The 24,976-nt window shown below is 32.5% G+C and overlaps 3 protein-coding genes across 12 annotated transcripts in view; 1 reads left to right on the top strand and 2 right to left on the bottom strand.

The window, feature by feature from the left end:
* LOC107399035 (uncharacterized) overlaps positions 1-24,976 on the top strand; it is a 119,766-nt gene that overhangs the window by 2,296 nt on the left and 92,494 nt on the right. For 9 of the 10 annotated variants that reach the window (XR_010333089.1, XR_010333091.1, XR_010333090.1 and 6 more), the window contains exon 2: positions 3,862-4,027. The gene's annotated coding sequence lies outside the window, so the exon portion shown is untranslated. Of the gene's footprint in view, positions 1-3,861; positions 23,824-23,876; positions 24,139-24,976 lie in introns of those variants that run through there. The other variant, XR_010333092.1, reaches the window with a different exon arrangement.
* On the bottom strand, positions 6,936-8,793 carry LOC135265435 (piggyBac transposable element-derived protein 4-like). The gene is made up of 2 exons (XM_064354930.1): positions 8,598-8,793; positions 6,936-8,539 (listed from the first exon to the last, which is right to left on the bottom strand). Exons 1-2 carry the CDS (start codon positions 8,791-8,793, stop codon positions 6,951-6,953), a joined length of 1,785 nt encoding a protein of 594 aa, XP_064211000.1. The 3' UTR covers positions 6,936-6,950.
* LOC135265434 (piggyBac transposable element-derived protein 4-like) lies at positions 12,178-14,035 on the bottom strand. The gene is made up of 2 exons (XM_064354929.1): positions 13,840-14,035; positions 12,178-13,781 (listed from the first exon to the last, which is right to left on the bottom strand). The coding sequence occupies exons 1-2, from the start codon at positions 14,033-14,035 to the stop codon at positions 12,193-12,195; spliced, it is 1,785 nt and encodes a 594-aa protein (XP_064210999.1). The 3' UTR covers positions 12,178-12,192.

The following is a 24,976-nucleotide window of genomic DNA, read 5'->3' as shown; positions in this document are numbered from 1 at the left end:
GAAGATATGAGTATGTAAACGCAAAATGTGTCCAATTTTAGGTGTTTGCAAATTTTTAGCTAAAACGTCTTTTCAGCCCCTTCGCGAGGGTTGAAACAAAAAATTCTTTGTCTAAACATTTTTTAATACTCTTTCCTAACTTATATCAACAATGCAAGCTGTTCCACAACATTTCGATTTAAAGGTTTATCTGACTGCAAGCGCGCGCCCATGCACTAACCTTCGCCCATTAAATTTCCTCACACTGCTAATAAACCATAAACAGCATGAAAATCAGAGATGGACAGAAAATTTCGCGGTCAGAACCTGTCCTGAAGATGCCCCTTACAAGAGCTGGCAAAACGTCGACATTTTCTTACAAATGGATGCGGTCTAATCCCAAAAGACCCAGATTTCAATTTGGTTCTGGTCATCTTTCCTGATTTCCATGCGGTGTATGGTCTCTAACATAAATTTTAAATCGATTTTACTCAAAAACGGTGAGTTATATCGAAAGAACACGAAAGATCTTTTTGTGTAAAAATCTATGGAATTTACGATTTTGTTGCCGAAAGTGTCAAAAAACTAAAGCCAAAATTGTTACGGTATTTTTTTACCCAACTCCCCTCCAGTTAAAAATTTCTACATTTAATCCTCGAATTCGATTAGCCGTATAAAGATTACTAACTGTACAAATTTTGTAATTTTATCTGTAAAGGTTTCTGAAATATGAAGAAAAACTCACTAAAAGAAGCACCCCTCTCAGGGGGTGTAGCACCCTTACGAAGTATTTTTCGATACGTGTTTATAAGAAACTTTTGTCTTAAAATTTAATGTTCTATCACTTGTTTAAATTTGTGACAATAAAAACGGAACACCCTGTATTTTAGCGACATTGTATATTTCATTAGGTCAACTATTTCAAAAATTTATTAAAAACATACTTTTTGTTTGAAAAAATGAATGTTTAAATAAAACCATATACAGGGTGAGTCTATTAATACTATTTACTTCACTGTTAGGTCTACTGGGTATGTGGTACAGCCCAAGTTATTATTGAGTTGGAGTTCTGTTATTTTGTAGATATTATTTTGACTCTAGAACACATTTTAGGAAAATATTTTTGATTATACAAAGTATACAAAAGTATGACATCAACATAATTTTTTAATGGCATGCCATTATTTTTATGTGCTCATTAGGATGTATTTCTAGCTTCTTACATGTCTCTAAAGTTTTTTATGTCGGTTCTGGGATTACTGTTAAAAAAATAAAAATTAAAAAAATCGATTTTACACCAAAAAATAACAAAGTAAAAATTTAAAATTTATCCTATTATGAAACATCTTTTTTAAAAAGTAACATTTTTAAGATTTCTCATTGGAAATGAACGTTTTCTGAAGGGGGCATATACAGGCTGACCCAGGGGTGCGTAATCGGTCTATGACTTTTTTGCTAATTGAAATATTACCATTCTGTTTTTATTATCTTATAGATCGACTTAAAGTCCATAAACTAAAAATATTTTTATTGTACACAGGGTGTAATCTACGCAAAAAAATAATGTAACTTCATATAAACTATTATGGGTCTGTCTCTTTTTGTTTCGTAATTATTCAACTTTTCGTTGTAAAAAAGACCAATTTTTGAAAAATCGCTGCAAAGTCGCCTATGAATATTTTCCGGCAAATTTGCAACAGAAAAACTCAGAATATCCTGTAGTTTTAGGAAATAGCCGACTTTTACCTGAAACACGGAAATAATATACAGGGTGTGCCAAAACGCAAAAAGTTGAATAACTCATTTTTTTGAAATAGAACACTATGTATTTCTTTACACGTATCTATAGCATTTTTATAAGCTTTCTAATGATATGCGGTTTGTATAGCAAATTTACAATATTTCTTAAAGTGTTCAAATAAATAAAAAAATGATTTTTTATTTTTTTTATTATTAATTCTTGATGAGTGAAATTCATTTTTGTATCAGGTAATAATTAGATTACTTGTGTAATTAGTCACATTAGTACATGTCAAAAAATTAATTACCATTTGACTATCAGATTCTAGGCTAACAAATTTTCTTGTAATATAATAATAAAATATATTTTTTTGAAAAATTTTGAAAATTATTTTAAATTTCCTATGCAAGCCCTATACTGTTAGAAAGCTTATCAAAAATGCTATCGACACATTTAATAAAATACAATGGTGTTCCATTTGAAAAAAATGAGTTATTCAACTTTTTGCGTTTTGGCACACCCTGTATATTATCTGCGTGCTTTAACTAACAGTTGTCTATTTACTAAAACTACAAGGTATTCTGAATTTTTTTTTTGCAATTTTATCGGAAAATATTCATAAGCGACTTTGCAGTAATTTTTAAAAAATCGGTTTTTTTTATAACGAAATGTTGAATAATTCCGTAACGAAAAGAGAGAGACCCTTAATAGTTTATATAAAGTTACAGTATTTTTTGGCGTAGATTCCAATTACGTAAAAATATATAGTGTTCCATTTAAAAAAATATAACTTTGCTTCACCACTCTGTATACAACACCCTGTGCATAATAAAAATATTTTTAGTTTGTGGACTTTAGTCGATCTATCGGATAATAAAAACAGAATGGTAATATTTCAAATAGCCAAAAAGTTATAGACCGATTACACACTGCTGGGTCACCCTGTATATATTTTCATCAGTATGACCCAATAGGGGTTCGAATTTGTATTTTAGTTTAAAAGATTGATCTTGTCGGAAATGCTTGGAATGGCAAAAGGTTTTGCAGAAGCCTGTACCTTTTAGGATTTTTTTTTATTTTTTGCAGATTTATTTGAGATTTTAAAAATCTGAGTGTTTTATTAATGTTACACTTTTATATTGTACTTTGTAGTTTTGGAGTCAACGGTACTGCAACTGCATTTTGGATGTCCGAATAAGGGATCTTCGAAACCAAGAGATTTAGAGAAAAACGAGTGACACAGATTCTCGGGACTGTTTTTTGAAAAACTAATTTCTGTCAAAACCACATCCCGCTATGGTCTTTTGCTTTCGACAAAAAAAATTGACATTTTAGCGAAATCTTAAAAAAAATCATATCTTCTTTATTTTAAAAGATACATATTTGAAACAAAAACAAAGGCACTTTTTTTACAGAGAATTTAGTAATGTTATCAGTGTTTTTTGTAATCATTTGTTTAGCTGTAATAACATTAAGTTGTATTTTTTAAATAGGAATCATAGTTTGGGTATGACATTTTCGCAAAGTAATTGTTTTCTATTTGTGTAATACACTATTTTTTAATATTAAAAAAACTAACATTTTAAATTATTAATAAATGAAATTTTTGCGATTAATTAAAATTATTTGTTTTTAGATTTAAAATGGCAAGTTTATATTCACATTCTATTTTCTAATTAAACATGAAATGTGGGAAAAAGAAAAATTGTATTAATTGTATGATTGCCTGTCAATAAAATTTTATTTTACAAAAAAATGTGAATCCAAACACCAAAATGAAATTCCATCTGCGGTGTAAAAATATATAACATTATCAACGTCACCTCTATCGCAAATAAATTTACCATTTCTTATTTTGATAATTTCACATTTTTTACTGTAATAACTATTCACAAATTTCTAGATTATTCACACCTTTTATGTGAAATAATTTTTCCATGGCCAACTATTTTCAAATATTTTAAATATATTTTTAGCAAAACTATATAAAAATATGGAACTGCATTTACATTGTTTTCAGTTCAGAAGATGACTGAATGAATTTTTTTTGAGTCTGTAGATAAAAACAAAATACTTGGCCCATCTAGTAGGGTTAAAAGTAAAAGATAAATAGACACTAATTTTATCTTTCTGGTTTTCAGTCTCAAGAGTCTATGACAAACCACCTACCTCATGATGTTGTGTTAATGTGAACTATTAATACCGTATACTTCTTTTTTAAATTTAATTTCGTGGGTGATAAACGTTGGTGTCGTTACAATAACTGATTAGTGCCTTTTTCATCGTTTGAACTACTTCATCGTTGGGGTAAGTCGTAGTTGATAAGATTAAATAGCATACACAATTATTGTCTTATCATGTTATATAATAGTATGATTTATCATGAAAACCAGCTTCAAATTACCTATGCCCAAGAAAAGACATGCAAACAATGCACAATTACAAATATTATAATCATTCAAACTACTATACTAGTGTAACCTCAGGCAACTCTAACTCCTCCATCGATGGAATGGTCGGTAAGTTGGTCCGTTGGAAGTATACATTTTAATATGGTACAGTAGGCTTTCTGTTCTGCAATCTCTTCGTTATCTCCGAAAAAAGCCATATAATGTTTGAAAAGCATGTTTTATAAGAACTATTTCATTTAGTACTTTATCGTATGTATTCGAATCGTCTAACAGGTGAAGTTAGCTACATGCCTCTTGAAAACTGTTCATAACAGTTAATACTTTTCTGAGAGTTTATTTCTTTTATGCATTCGAAGGTGCTCAATCATTCTTGAATGCAGTAGACATAGTTTCGAGGAAGAACAAGATGTTTCTTATTCGTGCTATAGTCGTTAAAATATGTAGTATGTATAATTGTGATCTTTATTAAAAAAACAATATATTTATAAAAACCTATATACCAAATACTTAAATAGTAATACTGGTGGGTTCTAAGGACCCATTAAACGTATTTTACGGGACAATTTCTCCCTTTAATATCTCTTTCGCCTTTGCATTTAGGGCATACAAATTTGGTTGGAAATGACATAGTGTCGTGGAAGAAAAAGATGTTAATCATCGATGCTGTGTGTAAATGTATTAAATGTAAATGTCATTTTTAATTGTAAAAAAAAAGTGCAATAATATCTTGGTCCAGTTTGGTTCCGTTTTAGGCTATTGAATTTTGGAATGAGCTTGTCACCAATACTAGTATTATAAGCATGGTTTTCAGAATAGTATCGAAAAGTTTGGGTATTTTGTTTAACATAAAGCAGACAGTGATGGTAAAGTCAAAATTCTTTGAGTTCGAAAAGTAGATCTACAGTCTGCCCGATATTCTAAACCACTTATAATTCGAATTATTCGTCTCTGTAATGAGAACAATCGATGCCGACAAGAAGAATGGCCCCACATTAGAATACTATATGAAAGAACTGACTGAACAAGGGCAAACTGTGCAACTCTAACAGTTGATAGAGATATATTGTTCACTAACTGTCTAAATAAAAATGTTAATTTGCTCACTTTCGTTGCAAGCGTGTTACCTTGATGGTCCCATAGTAACTTGTCATCTATGGTGATACCCAAAATATTAGTAGACCTTTTGAAATTTTCATCAATGTTACTGCAGTTTTTTAATGTAAACAACATATCAACTGTTTTTGTTGTATTCAAGCCCAGTTGATTCGAAGAAAACCATTTGCTGGCCAACAATTTCGCTTGATCACTGTTTGCTGTAGCTGTGTCCAAGGTCTCACCACTGTTGAGTAGTGACGTATCATCCGCAAATAATGTCACTTTGGTGTTCTTTAAACAATAAGGAAATTCATTAACGTATATTAAGAAAAGTAAAGGACCCAAGACAGATCCTTGAGGGACACCACACTCAACAGGAAGACTCTCAGACACAGTATTTTTAAAGTTGACACTTTGTTGTCGATCACTTAAATACGAAGATAATAATTTGCAACTATTTGGAAGAATATTATAGTAGAACAACTTGCCAACTAATATGGTATGAAAAACACAATCAAATGCCTTACTTAAATCAAGGAATGTGGCTTTTGCAAACTTTGTATTTTCAAAACAAACATGAATCTCGTTCGTAAAGTCCGTAATGGCATCAACTGTGTAATGTACCCATTATAAATATCCCTTTAACGTTATAATTATCATTATCATTAGTAAACATCTTTAATTATCATTAGCAAACGTCTTAAATTTAATTTGTATCATCTACATCCGGCATGTTCAACTTTGTACCTAATTACTTTACTATCTCGAGTTCACTTTATTTGTACATTCTTCCGCTTATCGCCTTTCATCCCTCTATATATAAGAAATCATTTTTATGTTATAGAGCAGTCAGAATAAGTTAGTTGTTACTATACGACCTAATGTCAATTCCAAATTCCAAATTTTAATAAATTATAGTAGTAGTTAGAAGTAAAGTGCTGGAGTTTCTCTTTCCCATCACCGGACCATCACAAAATTGGTGTCAGAAGTGGGATGTGTATGAATTTTCATTGTCAATAAAGATATCGCTTGGGGATAGTCATAAGATATAAATATAGAAATTAACAAAAATAGCGAAAAACAAGATAATAAATTTATCGGATTTAACATTTAATTTTGTATAAAGTAACATGAGTATAAGGTTAGTTATATATATAAAGATATGTTGAGGAGGAAGCAATATAATAAGTATAGAAGATAATAGAACTAATATAGCAGAATTAGATTTTGGATAAAGAAAATAGAAACCAAATGAAGTAATAAGACCGAAAAATTTAGAAATATTAGTATCAATCCAATCACCAACAGATTTAGTAGAAGGATTGTGTTGAAGTTTAATAATTAATGGTTTAAAAAGAGATTTTTCTGGGTCAGTGCTGTGTAAAAAAATAGAAACACCGAGTAGTGAAAAAAGTAACAGAATAAAGGGATCGGAAATAGATTTTGAAAAAGTATTAAATGCGCGATGAATAAAATCAATATTTTTTTTAAATGATTTTTTATTATTTTTTTTTGGGTTAGCCCTTTAAAGCACACATTTCCAGAAAGTGAGGTATGAACATTTTTAATAGCATTTTTCTTTAGTTGTTAGATAGCAAAAAACAGTGCTTGCCAAAAAAAATTTTTTTTTCAAAATTTTGAATTTTTTTGAGGGGTGGTTTACCGTAAAAACCACTATGCAACGAAAAGGAAATTAATTAATTAGCAAAAAATCTAAATATTATTTATTTTGTATGAAATCCAAGAAAACAGTTCCTGTTATCAGAGAGGCATAGGGCAACTTTGCATACGGAGCAAGCCCATTTTGTCCTATGAACTTCTGCTACTGTGGAACAATGTCCACATCTTCGAGATGTTGTTCTGACAGGCAAATGTTCCGACTTGTTGTATCTTACTTCTTGTGAGACGTAAGTTTTAAAATGGTGAACAGGGGTTGATGATTTACGTCCAACTTTTTCTCTCTGTGGAATGCCGATAAGAGATATTGCAATAGCAAGGCGCAATTGCTTGAGTGTAAGCTTTTTTCCTTCCGTAAGTTGTGAGTAGATGATAAATGTATTTACCACCGTCGTGTCCAACATGTGGAAAAATATACGGTGCCACCATTTGCGCGACTTTCTATCAATACAATATATTGTTTTTAACATGTCTGCTTTGTCCACACAACCCATGTGTTTGTTGTAGTCCTGAACAACTGCTGGACAAGCGATTTGTTTCGTTGAACCGTCGTGTTCTTTTCTCCTCACTGAAGTTTCTGTCAATGGACTGTGCATGTTTGAAAGAAAATGTATTCCTTTTCTGTCTTTCCATTTTGTAGCCGTTATACCAGTACGTGTTGATCTCCAAGCAAAATTGCCACGAATCATTTCTTTGTCAGTTGGAAAATCTTTTGGAAAATTCTTTCTATTTGGTCTGGTAGTAGCAGCTGCATTGATTTTATTTTGTTGGAGATAAATAAGTAGTTCTACTGAACTGAAAAAATTATCGAAATATACTGAGTAATTTTTGCCAACTAAGTCTATTGTCAATTCTTTGACTACTCGAAGTCCAAGATTTTTTTCTACGATATCTTTTCTTTTTCCTTCGTAAATTTGAAATTGTACAACGTAACCATAACTATCTGCACGTACCCACACCTTATAACCTCGCTTAGTGGGTTTATCGGGCATATATTGTTTGAGACAGCTTCTGCCCTTGAACGGAATCATCGATTCATCTATTGCCTGAAATTCACTTGGAGCGTAGCAGGTTTTGTACGTCTCTGTTAACTTTTCTAACAGGGGTCTGACTTTGTATAATTTATCGTAATTTGGAGAGTCTCTGGTTGGCATTTTAGAATTGTCATTTATATGCAAGTTTGAAAGAAGCCAACCAAATCTGTTCACAGACATAGTAGATGCTATGTAAGAATCTCTAAGTTCCAATGACGACGACCAGTAATCCCGATAAGAGGGTAATTTTTTTATTCCCATAAGGATATTAACTCCTAAGAACTTTTTTATTTCTTCCTTGTTTGTAGGATTAGTAATTATGCCACCATTATTCTGCGTGTTATAAAGATTAGTTTCATAAACCAGTGTATCTATAAGTTCCTCAGTAAATAGTGACAGAAATACATCAATAGGTTCTTCTGCTTCTATGTTTGGACCTGTATGTTCCCTAAACTCATTTTTTCTTGCTATGTTTGGATAATCATCAGACCAAGTAATTCCTTTCCTGTAAAGTCTAACAGCAATGGGAGTATCGTCGTCAGAAACGTCGTGATCATCATTCTGAGACTGGTTGTCATCATTTTCTTCAATGCCATTAATGTCTAATCAGTAATCATCATTTGGCTTAGTATACAAAAAATCAGAGCAATATAAACTCACCTGGAACATGTTCTTCTGGTTGCAAAATGTTATCTACACGCTGTAATACATTGTCTGTACCAATTACATACGTGCCTTCAATATCTTCATCCACGTCATCTTCTTCTTCATCAATAGACTCTGGGTCGGATGGTATTTCATCTAGAACGTCAACAAGTCTTTGAAGACGAGCTTGCTCTTCCTCAAAGAAAGGCATTACTCATGTCTGTAAAAAATAAAACATTTACTGCATAGTGGTATCACTGTACAACCACCTGCATATTACTATTTACCTCAAAATGTAAACAAAAATTGAACATGCGCCTGTCGTTACAACAAGTAAAATATTTATAGCAACAATTTACAGAATTTACTTACCCTTATTTAACTGTGAATAAACGATAATAATAATAAAATGAGTCACTATCACGACATTGATACAGCAGGAGCAAGTCCCAATACAAACATCGACACAACTTTAATTTCGAGGTTGAAAAAAGTATAAGTTAGGCAATTTCTAAAACAGGCATCTTAGTACGCATGCCTTATGTGGTTTCAGCGAGATACCAGAATGCTGAATAGGAGTAAAATAAATTTAAAAAGGTGGTTTTACTGAGTAACCACTGTGCTTCAAAGGGTTAGTATTAATAGGAGTGTTAGTTATAATAGCAGTATTAGCCCTGGGAACGAAGCGACGAGTAGTATAAACAGGATTCAAAAACCGGTTCAATAGCGGACGACGAATTGGCAAAGGAGGAAAACGACGGGAAGGAGAATTAACGGATGACCTGGTACTCATTATGCGAAGTTATAATTTTGAAAATGTGATATATACAAAAGGAAGCAAAAATTAAGGAGATAATAGCTAAATAAAGGATAAGATTGGGTGATGTTGGATATGTAGCGGCTGGTTCAAAATAGTACCCGCAATCGTCTTCTGAGAAAAGTATCGGTGAAATTTGGTTTAATTGATTAACAGATGATACCAAACGAACACTATTAGAAAAGAAAAATTCAAAATTATCAGTTATAATATTTGTAAATATAGTAGTATTAACAAAATTAAAACAGGAATTATTTTTTGAAAAGAAATAAATTTTTGAACTAGAAAAATCGCGAGTATAATTTAAATAACTTTGAAAAACGGAACGAGTAAATTTAGAAGGAAAAGACGAAACAATAGGTATCTTGCATTAGAATTAAAACAAAATTTAGACGAACACTTTTCTTTATTAAATCTAGTTATTACAACATTACAAAACGAAATAACGACCGTTATGGACACGATTTTACTTTCTAGATCAAACATTTTACACCCTTATGTCATAACACCATTTCAATTGATCGAAGAATTGAGTAAAACAATTCCACATTTACCTAGTTCATCTACGTATCCTTTACCAGTTAGCCGCGAAAATGCACACAAATATTTAGAATTACTCACAATCAAATGTTTCTTCACCGACAACAGAATTGGCTATGTTCTATCAATACCTCTTGTAAATCGAAATCAATTTAATCTTTATAAATTAATTCCATTACCGGTTTTAGACAACTCAACCTCTTATTATAAATTTATTTTACCGTCATTCAATTATCTAGCAATCTCCGAAAACCATAATTTGTATTTAGGTTTAAATGAGTTAACTAATTGTCAAAATTTAGATGAATCAACTTTTATTTGTGTAACTTCGGAACCTTTCTACTATACAAATTCTAGACCTATATGTGAAACCGAACTTTTAAAATCTCCTCTCAATATCCCAATAAATTGCAACATAAGAATTATAACCTCTCGCTTAGAAATTTGGCATAAATTGGATAAACCGAATACATGGATTTATATTTTACCCAAAAGAACTGATATCACCTTAAATTGCTTTCAAATGTCACACATAACCCTTTTCTTAGAAAATACTGGAATTTTAAAAATTAACTCAAATTGTAAATTATACACAAGTTCCGCAACTTTCTTAACCGATAAAACAATTCGTAATAGTACACACAATGCTGTTGTACCTCAGTTAAAATTAAATGACGATTGTTGCATTAATTTAACTCAAACAAAAAATTTTTCTTTAAATCTATTACCTATAACACCTACTAATCTTCACATCGACACATTAAAAGAAGCAAGCCATAAATTACAAGATATTGCCAAATCAACAGACGAATTATTATTAAATAAAGATTTAACTTTCTTCCAGGATACTAGTTATACTAATCATATTTTTCTTTTGATTTTCGTAATTTTCATAATATTCTCATTATATTCGCTGTCTAAATATTGTAAGAAACGTCACTCAAATCACTCGATATTTAATCTATGTAAAAAATCATCATCAGCTCCATCTTATAATGTAAAATATGATAGTTCAGCAGGCTCACATTCAGAATCTCATTCATCAGCAGTAGATATAAGTCCGGTTGCGCCAAATACATCGTCATCACTACCAAAATTAAGAACCGATAAATCGTATTCTTAATTTTCTTTTACGGAGGGAGGTGTAATGTACCCATTATAAATATCCCTTTAACGTTATAATTATCATTATCATTAGTAAACATCTTTAATTATCATTAGCAAACGTCTTAAATTTAATTTGTATCATCTACATCCGGCATGTTCAACTTTGTACCTAATTACTTTACTATCTCGAGTTCACTTTATTTGTACATTCTTCCGCTTATCGCCTTTCATCCCTCTATATATAAGAAATCATTTTTATGTTATAGAGCAGTCAGAATAAGTTAGTTGTTACTATACGACCTAATGTCAATTCCAAATTCCAAATTTTAATAAATTATAGTAGTAGTTAGAAGTAAAGTGCTGGAGTTTCTCTTTCCCATCACCGGACCATCACAAAATTGGTGTCAGAAGTGGGATGTGTATGAATTTTCATTGTCAATAAAGATATCGCTTGGGGATAGTCATAAGATATAAATATAGAAATTAACAAAAATAGCGAAAAACAAGATAATAAATTTATCGGATTTAACATTTAATTTTGTATAAAGTAACATGAGTATAAGGTTAGTTATATATATAAAGATATGTTGAGGAGGAAGCAATATAATAAGTATAGAAGATAATAGAACTAATATAGCAGAATTAGATTTTGGATAAAGAAAATAGAAACCAAATGAAGTAATAAGACCGAAAAATTTAGAAATATTAGTATCAATCCAATCACCAACAGATTTAGTAGAAGGATTGTGTTGAAGTTTAATAATTAATGGTTTAAAAAGAGATTTTTCTGGGTCAGTGCTGTGTAAAAAAATAGAAACACCGAGTAGTGAAAAAAGTAACAGAATAAAGGGATCGGAAATAGATTTTGAAAAAGTATTAAATGCGCGATGAATAAAATCAATATTTTTTTTAAATGATTTTTTATTATTTTTTTTTGGGTTAGCCCTTTAAAGCACACATTTCCAGAAAGTGAGGTATGAACATTTTTAATAGCATTTTTCTTTAGTTGTTAGATAGCAAAAAACAGTGCTTGCCAAAAAAAATTTTTTTTTCAAAATTTTGAATTTTTTTGAGGGGTGGTTTACCGTAAAAACCACTATGCAACGAAAAGGAAATTAATTAATTAGCAAAAAATCTAAATATTATTTATTTTGTATGAAATCCAAGAAAACAGTTCCTGTTATCAGAGAGGCATAGGGCAACTTTGCATACGGAGCAAGCCCATTTTGTCCTATGAACTTCTGCTACTGTGGAACAATGTCCACATCTTCGAGATGTTGTTCTGACAGGCAAATGTTCCGACTTGTTGTATCTTACTTCTTGTGAGACGTAAGTTTTAAAATGGTGAACAGGGGTTGATGATTTACGTCCAACTTTTTCTCTCTGTGGAATGCCGATAAGAGATATTGCAATAGCAAGGCGCAATTGCTTGAGTGTAAGCTTTTTTCCTTCCGTAAGTTGTGAGTAGATGATAAATGTATTTACCACCGTCGTGTCCAACATGTGGAAAAATATACGGTGCCACCATTTGCGCGACTTTCTATCAATACAATATATTGTTTTTAACATGTCTGCTTTGTCCACACAACCCATGTGTTTGTTGTAGTCCTGAACAACTGCTGGACAAGCGATTTGTTTCGTTGAACCGTCGTGTTCTTTTCTCCTCACTGAAGTTTCTGTCAATGGACTGTGCATGTTTGAAAGAAAATGTATTCCTTTTCTGTCTTTCCATTTTGTAGCCGTTATACCAGTACGTGTTGATCTCCAAGCAAAATTGCCACGAATCATTTCTTTGTCAGTTGGAAAATCTTTTGGAAAATTCTTTCTATTTGGTCTGGTAGTAGCAGCTGCATTGATTTTATTTTGTTGGAGATAAATAAGTAGTTCTACTGAACTGAAAAAATTATCGAAATATACTGAGTAATTTTTGCCAACTAAGTCTATTGTCAATTCTTTGACTACTCGAAGTCCAAGATTTTTTTCTACGATATCTTTTCTTTTTCCTTCGTAAATTTGAAATTGTACAACGTAACCATAACTATCTGCACGTACCCACACCTTATAACCTCGCTTAGTGGGTTTATCGGGCATATATTGTTTGAGACAGCTTCTGCCCTTGAACGGAATCATCGATTCATCTATTGCCTGAAATTCACTTGGAGCGTAGCAGGTTTTGTACGTCTCTGTTAACTTTTCTAACAGGGGTCTGACTTTGTATAATTTATCGTAATTTGGAGAGTCTCTGGTTGGCATTTTAGAATTGTCATTTATATGCAAGTTTGAAAGAAGCCAACCAAATCTGTTCACAGACATAGTAGATGCTATGTAAGAATCTCTAAGTTCCAATGACGACGACCAGTAATCCCGATAAGAGGGTAATTTTTTTATTCCCATAAGGATATTAACTCCTAAGAACTTTTTTATTTCTTCCTTGTTTGTAGGATTAGTAATTATGCCACCATTATTCTGCGTGTTATAAAGATTAGTTTCATAAACCAGTGTATCTATAAGTTCCTCAGTAAATAGTGACAGAAATACATCAATAGGTTCTTCTGCTTCTATGTTTGGACCTGTATGTTCCCTAAACTCATTTTTTCTTGCTATGTTTGGATAATCATCAGACCAAGTAATTCCTTTCCTGTAAAGTCTAACAGCAATGGGAGTATCGTCGTCAGAAACGTCGTGATCATCATTCTGAGACTGGTTGTCATCATTTTCTTCAATGCCATTAATGTCTAATCAGTAATCATCATTTGGCTTAGTATACAAAAAATCAGAGCAATATAAACTCACCTGGAACATGTTCTTCTGGTTGCAAAATGTTATCTACACGCTGTAATACATTGTCTGTACCAATTACATACGTGCCTTCAATATCTTCATCCACGTCATCTTCTTCTTCATCAATAGACTCTGGGTCGGATGGTATTTCATCTAGAACGTCAACAAGTCTTTGAAGACGAGCTTGCTCTTCCTCAAAGAAAGGCATTACTCATGTCTGTAAAAAATAAAACATTTACTGCATAGTGGTATCACTGTACAACCACCTGCATATTACTATTTACCTCAAAATGTAAACAAAAATTGAACATGCGCCTGTCGTTACAACAAGTAAAATATTTATAGCAACAATTTACAGAATTTACTTACCCTTATTTAACTGTGAATAAACGATAATAATAATAAAATGAGTCACTATCACGACATTGATACAGCAGGAGCAAGTCCCAATACAAACATCGACACAACTTTAATTTCGAGGTTGAAAAAAGTATAAGTTAGGCAATTTCTAAAACAGGCATCTTAGTACGCATGCCTTATGTGGTTTCAGCGAGATACCAGAATGCTGAATAGGAGTAAAATAAATTTAAAAAGGTGGTTTTACTGAGTAACCACTGTGCTTCAAAGGGTTAGTATTAATAGGAGTGTTAGTTATAATAGCAGTATTAGCCCTGGGAACGAAGCGACGAGTAGTATAAACAGGATTCAAAAACCGGTTCAATAGCGGACGACGAATTGGCAAAGGAGGAAAACGACGGGAAGGAGAATTAACGGATGACCTGGTACTCATTATGCGAAGTTATAATTTTGAAAATGTGATATATACAAAAGGAAGCAAAAATTAAGGAGATAATAGCTAAATAAAGGATAAGATTGGGTGATGTTGGATATGTAGCGGCTGGTTCAAAATAGTACCCGCAATCGTCTTCTGAGAAAAGTATCGGTGAAATTTGGTTTAATTGATTAACAGATGATACCAAACGAACACTATTAGAAAAGAAAAATTCAAAATTATCAGTTATAATATTTGTAAATATAGTAGTATTAACAAAATTAAAACAGGAATTATTTTTTGAAAAGAAATAAATTTTTGAACTAGAAAAATCGCGAGTATAATTTAAATAACTTTGAAAAACGGAACGAGTAAATTTAGAAGGAAAAGACGAAACAATAGGTATCTTGCATTAGAATTAAAACAAAATTTAGACGAACACTTTTCTTTATTAAATCTAGTTATTACAACATTACAAAACGAAATAACGACCGTTATGGACACGATTTTACTTTCTAGATCAAACATTTTACACCCTTATGTCATAACACCATTTCAATTGATCGAAGAATTGAGTAAAACAATTCCACATTTACCTAGTTCATCTACGTATCCTTTACCAGTTAGCCGCGAAAATGCACACAAATATTTAGAATTACTCACAATCAAATGTTTCTTCACCGACAACAGAATTGGCTATGTTCTATCAATACCTCTTGTAAATCGAAATCAATTTAATCTTTATAAATTAATTCCATTACCGGTTTTAGACAACTCAACCTCTTATTATAAATTTATTTTACCGTCATTCAATTATCTAGCAATCTCCGAAAACCATAATTTGTATTTAGGTTTAAATGAGTTAACTAATTGTCAAAATTTAGATGAATCAACTTTTATTTGTGTAACTTCGGAACCTTTCTACTATACAAATTCTAGACCTATATGTGAAACCGAACTTTTAAAATCTCCTCTCAATATCCCAATAAATTGCAACATAAGAATTATAACCTCTCGCTTAGAAATTTGGCATAAATTGGATAAACCGAATACATGGATTTATATTTTACCCAAAAGAACTGATATCACCTTAAATTGCTTTCAAATGTCACACATAACCCTTTTCTTAGAAAATACTGGAATTTTAAAAATTAACTCAAATTGTAAATTATACACAAGTTCCGCAACTTTCTTAACCGATAAAACAATTCGTAATAGTACACACAATGCTGTTGTACCTCAGTTAAAATTAAATGACGATTGTTGCATTAATTTAACTCAAACAAAAAATTTTTCTTTAAATCTATTACCTATAACACCTACTAATCTTCACATCGACACATTAAAAGAAGCAAGCCATAAATTACAAGATATTGCCAAATCAACAGACGAATTATTATTAAATAAAGATTTAACTTTCTTCCAGGATACTAGTTATACTAATCATATTTTTCTTTTGATTTTCGTAATTTTCATAATATTCTCATTATATTCGCTGTCTAAATATTGTAAGAAACGTCACTCAAATCACTCGATATTTAATCTATGTAAAAAATCATCATCAGCTCCATCTTATAATGTAAAATATGATAGTTCAGCAGGCTCACATTCAGAATCTCATTCATCAGCAGTAGATATAAGTCCGGTTGCGCCAAATACATCGTCATCACTACCAAAATTAAGAACCGATAAATCGTATTCTTAATTTTCTTTTACGGAGGGAGGTGTAATGTACCCATTATAAATATCCCTTTAACGTTATAATTATCATTATCATTAGTAAACATCTTTAATTATCATTAGCAAACGTCTTAAATTTAATTTGTATCATCTACATCCGGCATGTTCAACTTTGTACCTAATTACTTTACTATCTCGAGTTCACTTTATTTGTACATTCTTCCGCTTATCGCCTTTCATCCCTCTATATATAAGAAATCATTTTTATGTTATAGAGCAGTCAGAATAAGTTAGTTGTTACTATACGACCTAATGTCAATTCCAAATTCCAAATTTTAATAAATTATAGTAGTAGTTAGAAGTAAAGTGCTGGAGTTTCTCTTTCCCATCACCGGACCATCACTACTGTGCTTCTTTGTATTCTGAAACCAAACTGATGTGGACACAACAAATTGTTATCTTCAAAGTGCCGTGTCAATTGCTGGACTAAGACTATTTTTAGTATTTCATTTTGAAAATATTGGTGTTAGCGAAATGGTGTCGAAAATTGTTAATATCATTTTTGTCAGATTTTTTATGAACATGTGTTAGGAAAAGTAGATGTTCTTATACAGTTATTAATTAATTTAGTAAGAGGACACAAAATAACGTCCTTTACTGTTTTCACAATATCACTACTGAAACCATACCAATCTTTACTCGTACTATTTTTCAGATCATTAATTGCATCTCTTACTTGAATACACGAAACCTCACTAAAACCAAAATACGGGACTTTTACATTATTGTTATAACACATACTTGTAAATACAATAGGATCACAGTCAGGTTTTGGAACTTTATCTATCACAGTTTTCGCAACATTAGTAAAATATACAATAAAATCATTTGCAGTAATATCACAGTCACTCTTATCACAGTTTATGTTCCGACGACGTTTTGAATTTATTACAGTCCACATGGCACCAGAAGTGTTTTTAGAGGATTTTATAAAGGTATCATTTGCCTTAATTTTGGCGTTTTTAATGGCAGTGCGGTAATTAAATCTGGCCGCTTTAACATTATCACTTTTAGTTATAGAATATAGGTCATTTAGAAAGAAAAGTTTATCACGGATTTGTTTTAGTTCAGAGTCAAACCACGTAATCGACTTTGATACCAGTGTTACATTGCTTAGCTTACTTTTGCCATATTGGCCAAGTAATGAAAGTACAGTTACTAACGTTATAAAGTAAGCTACTGCAGTTCTTCTTTTGAAGTATTATATATTTGCTTCATCTTCAAGAAAATTTGATCTCATAGTTACTTCCAGGAGAGTTAAACGTTGAAAACTTCTTAATTCAACTTTTAGAAGAGCTTTCGTTCGTAACTCGACTCTTGAACTCACTAGACCTAGACTTAAGTTATTTTAAGCATATTATTACGAAGGATAATGAATTAATAGTTAAACGAGTCATAACTTACATTTCATGACTGGGCAGCTAGTGCTCTTCTAATTGTGGCTTGGCGTTGATAACGAACTTCTGTCAACTATTAAAAGCAATTATAAATATAAAATTGCTTAAATTTTGTCTGATTATTTTTGGTTTATTGGTTTTATTGATTTTTGGTTAGAAACATTATTAGATTGCTCTTATAGGGATTATATCAACGTTTTCTTTGATTAAAATTCGAGGTAGCTCTACATTGTTCGCTCACGATCAGAACGAGTGAAATTTATTTGATCACAGGACCCTCACCTAATAAATAACTAACTTATTAAAATGAAATAAAGTGAAGGCATAGTGTAAAAGGTAAAATAAAAGTGAGATAATAAAGAAAATATGGGTTTTCACACATTGTTTATAAATTAAGACTATTACAGATGACACATGATTTACTTCCCTCATAAGTTAATACTAAATTTGTTTAAGTTGCTTAAGCGAGAATCATCATTAATTACAAGATCTTCATTTTTTATCAATGATTGTTTTATTTTAAACTCTTCATTATTACATTTTTTATATAATTCCGTAAAATCAGTGGTTAAGTTTTTGAGAAGTTTATTAATTTGTTTAGGAAAACGCATATATAAATAAACATTTACTTCAAGTAATCACAGCTTATAAATTTACCACGTTGCCACTGGCCTTTCGAAATGCTTCGGATTGATGAGACAGTGACGATCTTGAGTAGGGTTTTTAGTACGTCATAACCACTCCCTTTTCTGAAAAACATGGGTTTAAATAACACATGGCTTTTCTAAATGTCTATAATCTAAGTTAACAACTTACAATCATTTTTCTATATGAAGGTTTATTTTTCATTTAGTTCAAGAAGCAAAATTTAGGGATTGTAATTCTCTTGCATAAAAGACAGGTTAATTTCCTGGATAATTGTAGAAATATCAAGGAAGACATTGTACAATAATATGTGTACATTAATTTATAATTAAATATTCTTGATTAAGCAAGTGGGCTTTCTAACTGCATCGGACTGGTAAAACTGGACACTGATGACGAGAAATGACGATTTTCTAATTTAAGTTCGTCATTGAAAAATATGAGTTTTTATGATATATTATTGTAAATAATTTCTTCCTTTATTTACGTTTAGAGAATTTGTAAATTCCGTAAATCTGTTCTAACAGATTGGCCAACACATTTTCCAAAAAATCCAGATTTGCGGCAAGATTTGCGGCAACAGTGAAACGTAAAAAGAGAGGTTGAGTTAGGTGATCTTCAATTATCAGTCCAAATATTTAGTGAAGATTGGTCTTGGAAGTAATGCTCGTACACTTGATGAGCATTTTCATACTATTCTCCGATCTATTAATTTGTGTTTGGTGAATCCATTTATTGGCTTTTTGATCTTCTCCAATTCTTCTTCCCGTTTTGAAAGGTTGTTGATGTTTCATGAGCAAGAATTCAGTTCTTCATAAGAATTTTTGCTCAATCTTCTAGTCTCCACTTCAGGCACCTCCACTCCCACCGTGTGTGGGTATGCAGCCGCAGTTTTTTGACCTTTTTGAAGGTTTGGGGAGTTTCCAAATAACATGGCTTGTGAGCTTTACGAGTTTCGTCTAAAGGTGTATCTTGTATAGATTTAAGGGAAGATGTTCTTTGGTGTCTACTGCAAAATATAAATGGACATATGGACATTTTGGATGTTGTTTTAGCCAAATAAATCCTAGAAATTTGGAATAGTTCGCAAATCGTTTTTTTGAAAGTCGAATTTAATTTGAATAATATTCAATTCTTCTTGGACGTACAGCTACTGGAACTTAGCAGAATCTTCTGCATAGACTGGATATCATTGGCGGATTTTAATTGAATTAAGAGAGGCGTGTTGTTAATTTCGACACCAATCTTGGATTCAGATGGTTGTATATCATTGATGCCTATGATGAAGGAAGGCCATAGACCATCATCTCCCTAAACAATTTGAACATTATTAGCAACAGCGCTAATTGCTTCTTTTTTACACTTAACTGACTACATTTAATCAAATCCTCTTTAAGGCAATCTTTCGTCAAAACTTGACTTAAAAACGACTTGGCAAATTGTTTAAATTGTGTCTCATCATTTTTGATTAATTTTGAATTAGCAGGTCTAATAATTACATCAGAAACGATATTAGTTCTAGGTTTATCCCTATTAAAACCACTACGGTTTTGATAGGGATTTGCAAGTTTTCCCTTCAATACTTTAAATAATAACTTTGATGACTGGTTACTTACAGTTGTCCTAGTTCAGGGACCGGGTCACTGAGAACACTCGTCAACCATGGGTACACGGTTTAAAATTAGCAAAAAAAATGGGCACATATTATTCGAGTGTATTACACAAAATAACACAGAATTAATTTCTGCATGCACTCACTGCAGCAATTATATTGCAGTTTCGACATTCTACCCGTATTATATTTTTTCATTTCAATAATTTAAAAGTAGGTAACTACTGACAGTATATCTTTATCAAACATGCTGTTAGTTGATTGCGATGCCTCATCTCTTGGCATTGATGAAGCGATTGCCTTTACCTCCATTTATATGATTTACTTTCTTCTTGTCTTTTGTTTACTATGTAGTATGTAGAACCACACAATTCTGTTAATTGTCTGTCGGTAAATGCATTATACCTCTCTGGGAGGTTCACAAAAAAATCTCACTGTATTCAAAATAACTAATATAGTTAGCTCAACGAGGCTAACTAACTAATTATCAAGTACATTTAACCCATCAGTAACTGAATTATTGATAGGACAAATTTCTTCACCCACAACCGCATTAGATCCCGCCAAAAGGTAAAATGGGTGAGTTTCAATCCAGGATGGGCGATGAAAATTTAGAGGGTTGAATGATGTCATTTTCAACATCCTCATAAAATTTCTCTTAGAAACGTAATGATTTTTAGTCTTGTGCTAAATAATGCTACGCTTAAATAAAAACACTTTAGATTAATAACATGCACGCCTTCCTGAGTTCTTCTATATCTACAATTATTCCAATAGGTACTAATAAACAAAATTATGTTAATTATTTACATGCACGCCTTCCTCAGATCTTCTATATCTACAATTTTTCTAATAGGTACTAATAAACAAAATTAAGTTAAGTTTGCGGGGCTTTCTAGGGCGCCGACGCCTCCTTGATCGTAAAATGGGCGAGCGAGGGGGGTGGGTGGAATGATGTCGCTTTTGTCTGCGACATCAACCTTTCCACCCTCCACCCTATTCTCAACCTTATTATTAAATTTCCCTAAAATGCATTGTTATTAAATTGCCCTCTGCCAGTGCGTCAGTGACCCTCTGAGTAATAATACTCATCTGATCGATCGATTTGGACGTTGAGGGAGTGGTGTGATGTTAACTTCCACATCAACCTCGGATCCAGAAGGTTACATGTGATTGACGCCCTGTGATAATATTATAGGTAACGATGGTGGTGATGGTTGTGGTGATCGAATGATGTTATTTTCGGCCTCTACCACAGCCAATTTCTCTGGTAGAACATCATTTTCCTCAATAATCTGTGAATCCTTAATAGACTGTTCTATTAAGCTTCACGAGATGTCGTTCGAATAATTGTTTTCAATACCACGTTGAGCCAGGTATTGCGTGAATGGTAACTATAATTTATTTTCAGGTTGTGATGAAGAAATGACCGTAGAACATCATCTCCCTAAACAATTTGAATATTATTAGCAACTGCGCTAATTGCTTCTCTTTTACACTTAACTGACTACATTCAATTAAATCCTCTTTAAGGCAATCTTTCGTCAAAACTCGACTGGAAGACGACTTAGCAAATTGTTCAAATTGTGTCTCATCATTTTTGATTAATTTTGAATTAGCAGGTCTAATAATTACATCAAAATGATGTTGATTCTAGGTTCATCCCTATTCAAACCACTATGGTTTTTACAGGGATTAATAGTTTAAGTAATAACGTTTGTTACTTGCTACTTACAGATCTCCTAGTTGAGGGACCGGGAAACAGCAATTCGAAATGCTTCGATCTGACAATATTTCTAACAGAAAAAAAGGGCTTTTAGTCGGTCACAACCACTCCCTCTTTAGTGAAAAACATGGGTTCTAATAACACATGGCTTTTCTAAAAGTCTGTAATCTAACTTAACTATTTACATTTATCTTTCTATATGAAGGCTTGTTTTTCATTCTGTTCAAAAAGCAATATTTAGGGATTGTGATTCTCTTGCATAAAACACAGGTTAATTTCCTGGATAATTGTAGAAATATCAAGGAAGACATCTGTACAATAATATATGTACATTAATTTGCGTATAAATATTCTTGATTAAGCAAGTGGGCTTTCTGACTGCATCGGACTGGTAAAACTGGACACTGATGACGAGAAATGACGATTTTCTGATATTAGTTCGTCATTGAAAAATATGAGTTTTTATGATATATTTTTGGAAATAATTTCTTCCTTTATTTATGTTTAATTTGTGTTTGGTGAATCCATTTATTGGTTTTTTGATCTTCTCCAATTCTTCTTCCCGTTTTGAAAGGTTGTTGATGTTTCATGAGCAAGAATTCAGTTTTTCATAAGAATTTTTGCTCAATCTTCTAGTCTCCACTTCAGGCACCTCCTTTTCCACCGTGTGTGGGTATGCAGCCGCAGTTTTTTGACCTTTTTGAAGGTTTGGGGAGTTTCCAAATAACATGGCTTGTGAGCTTTACGAGTTTCGTCTAAAGGCTATCTTGTATAGATTTAAGGGAAGATGTTCTTTGGTGTCCACTGTAAAATATAAGTGGACATATGGACATTTTGGATGTTGTCTTAGCCAAATAAATCCTAGAAATTTGGAATAGTTCGCAAATCGTTTTTTTGAAAGTCGAATTTAATTTGAATAATATTCAATTCTTCTTGGACGTACAGCTACTGGAACTTAGCAGAATCTTCAGCATAGACTGGATATCATTGGTGGATTTTTATTGAATTAAGAGAGGCGTGTTGTTAATTTCGACACCAATCTTGGATTCAGATGGTTGTATATCATTGATGCCTATGATGAAGGAAGGCCATAGACCATCATCTCCCTAAACAATTTGAACATTATTAGCAACAGCGCTAATTGCTTCTTTTTTACACTTAACTGACTACATTTAATCAAATCCTCTTTAAGGCAATCTTTCGTCAAAACTTGACTTAAAGACGACTTGGCAAATTGTTCAAATTGTGTCTCATCATTTTTGATTAATTTTGAATTAGCAGGTCTAATAATTACATCAGAAACGATATTGATTCTAGGTTTATTCCTATTAAAACCACTACGGTTTTGATAGGGATTTACAACTTTTCCCTTCAATAATTTAAATAACAACTTTGATGATTGGTTACTTACAGTTATCCTAGTTGAGGGACCGGAGAACACTCGTCACCATGGGTACACGGTTTAAAATTAGCAAAAAAAAAATGGGCACATATTATTCGAGTGTATTACACAAAATAACACAGAATTAATTTCTGCATGCACTCACTGCAGTAATTATATTGCGGTTCCTGTATTCTACCCGTGTTATATTTTTTCATTTCAATAATTTAAAAGTAGCTACCTACTGACAGTATATCTTTATCAAACATGCTGTTAGTTGATTGCGATGCCTCATCTCTTGGCATTGATGAAGCGATTGCCTTTACCTCCATTTATATGATTTATTATTATTATTATTATTAGAAGGGCGATCGAGCAGAGGGATATACCCTGTATTGCCCGCGCTACGTTAATGATGGTATTACAAGTGGGAATGAGCAATAACTGATTAAACGGCTAATTCAATTACCGTTCCTCTTAAAAGAGAGCTTTGCAGTTCATAACAGGTTTAGGTACTTGTCCAAATTAATTTTGAATTGTAAGACCGACGTGCAGTCTAACAACTTATCCGGCAACGAGTTCCATTTGTGAAATACTCTTAAAGGTAAAAAATACTGTCGGGCAGTGGTCTTAAATGATTCACCTCTAAGTTTGAGCTGGTGTCCACGAGTTCGATCCTGACCATGCAGTACGAAAAGATTCCTTATGGAAGGATCAGCATCTGTAAGAGCCTTAAAGGTAGTAATCAGATCACCTCTGACTCTACGATCTTCTAGGGTGGTCAGATGTAGGACTTTTAATCTTTCGGGGTAGCAGGGTCGAATTCGACCAAATGGAATTCTGGTGATTCGACGCTGAACCGACTCTAGCAAGTTTGAATCTCGAACCAACGTGGGGTGCCAAACTGCATTGCCAAATTCAAGCATGGGACGAATAAACGCTTTATAAAGTTTTATCACAGCTGCCGCTTGTGTTCCCTGAAAAGCTTTGCGGAAAATAAAAGTTGCAGTGTTAGCTTTTTTGACTACTCTATTAATGTGCCTTGTCCACGACAGATCGGAAGAGATCTCAAGACCCAAGTCGACGTGACTCTTGACTTTGACTAAGGTGCTACCATGGAGTTGATACAAATATTGCGGGTTTTTGCGACCTATGTGAAGCACTACGCACTTATCAAAATTTAGAGGCATTAACCATGTTCTACTCCAAGAGTAGATAGCATTAATGTCATGCGATAGAGCCAATGAGTCGCCACTGTAAATTTTAATATCATCTGCATACGAAGACCAAGGTGAAGTTATTACACGAGATAAGTCGGCGCAGTAAGTTATGAACAAGAGAGGACCCAGAACTGACCCTTGTGGCACTCCACTTCTCACCGACATGGGCATGCTTGACGCATTTCCAATTTTAACAGTGAAGAAACGATACGATAAGAAAGAGTCAATCCACTGCAACAAATTACCTCCAATCCCGTAATGCTGTAATTTTAACAGTAAGCGTTTTCTGGGAAGTCGGTCGAACGCTTTCGAAAAATCAAAATAGATCACGTCAACGTTCTCACCATTATCAAAAGCCCTGGACCACTCGTTGAAACAGGCAAGCATGTTTGTAGTGATGCACCTACCCTTTATAAAACCATGTTGTTGAGGAGGAATAATATTATACGTCAGAAGATGTTGTCTTAAGCGGTCACATACAATTGATTCCATAATTTTTATAACCAATGAAGTTAGACTTACAGGTCGATAACTTGAGGGATTGAACTTATCTCCTTTTTTATATATGGGTTTGACCACGGCTAACTTCCAGTCTGAAGGTAGCGTCCCCGTTTGTAATGAAAGCGTCATTAGTTGAGCGAGTGGACCAGATAGGC

Source organism: Tribolium castaneum, chromosome 2 (assembly GCF_031307605.1).
Source record: "Tribolium castaneum strain GA2 chromosome 2, icTriCast1.1, whole genome shotgun sequence".
Taxonomy (NCBI): domain Eukaryota; kingdom Metazoa; phylum Arthropoda; class Insecta; order Coleoptera; family Tenebrionidae; genus Tribolium; species Tribolium castaneum.
This window is presented reverse-complemented; position numbering and strand designations above follow the sequence as displayed.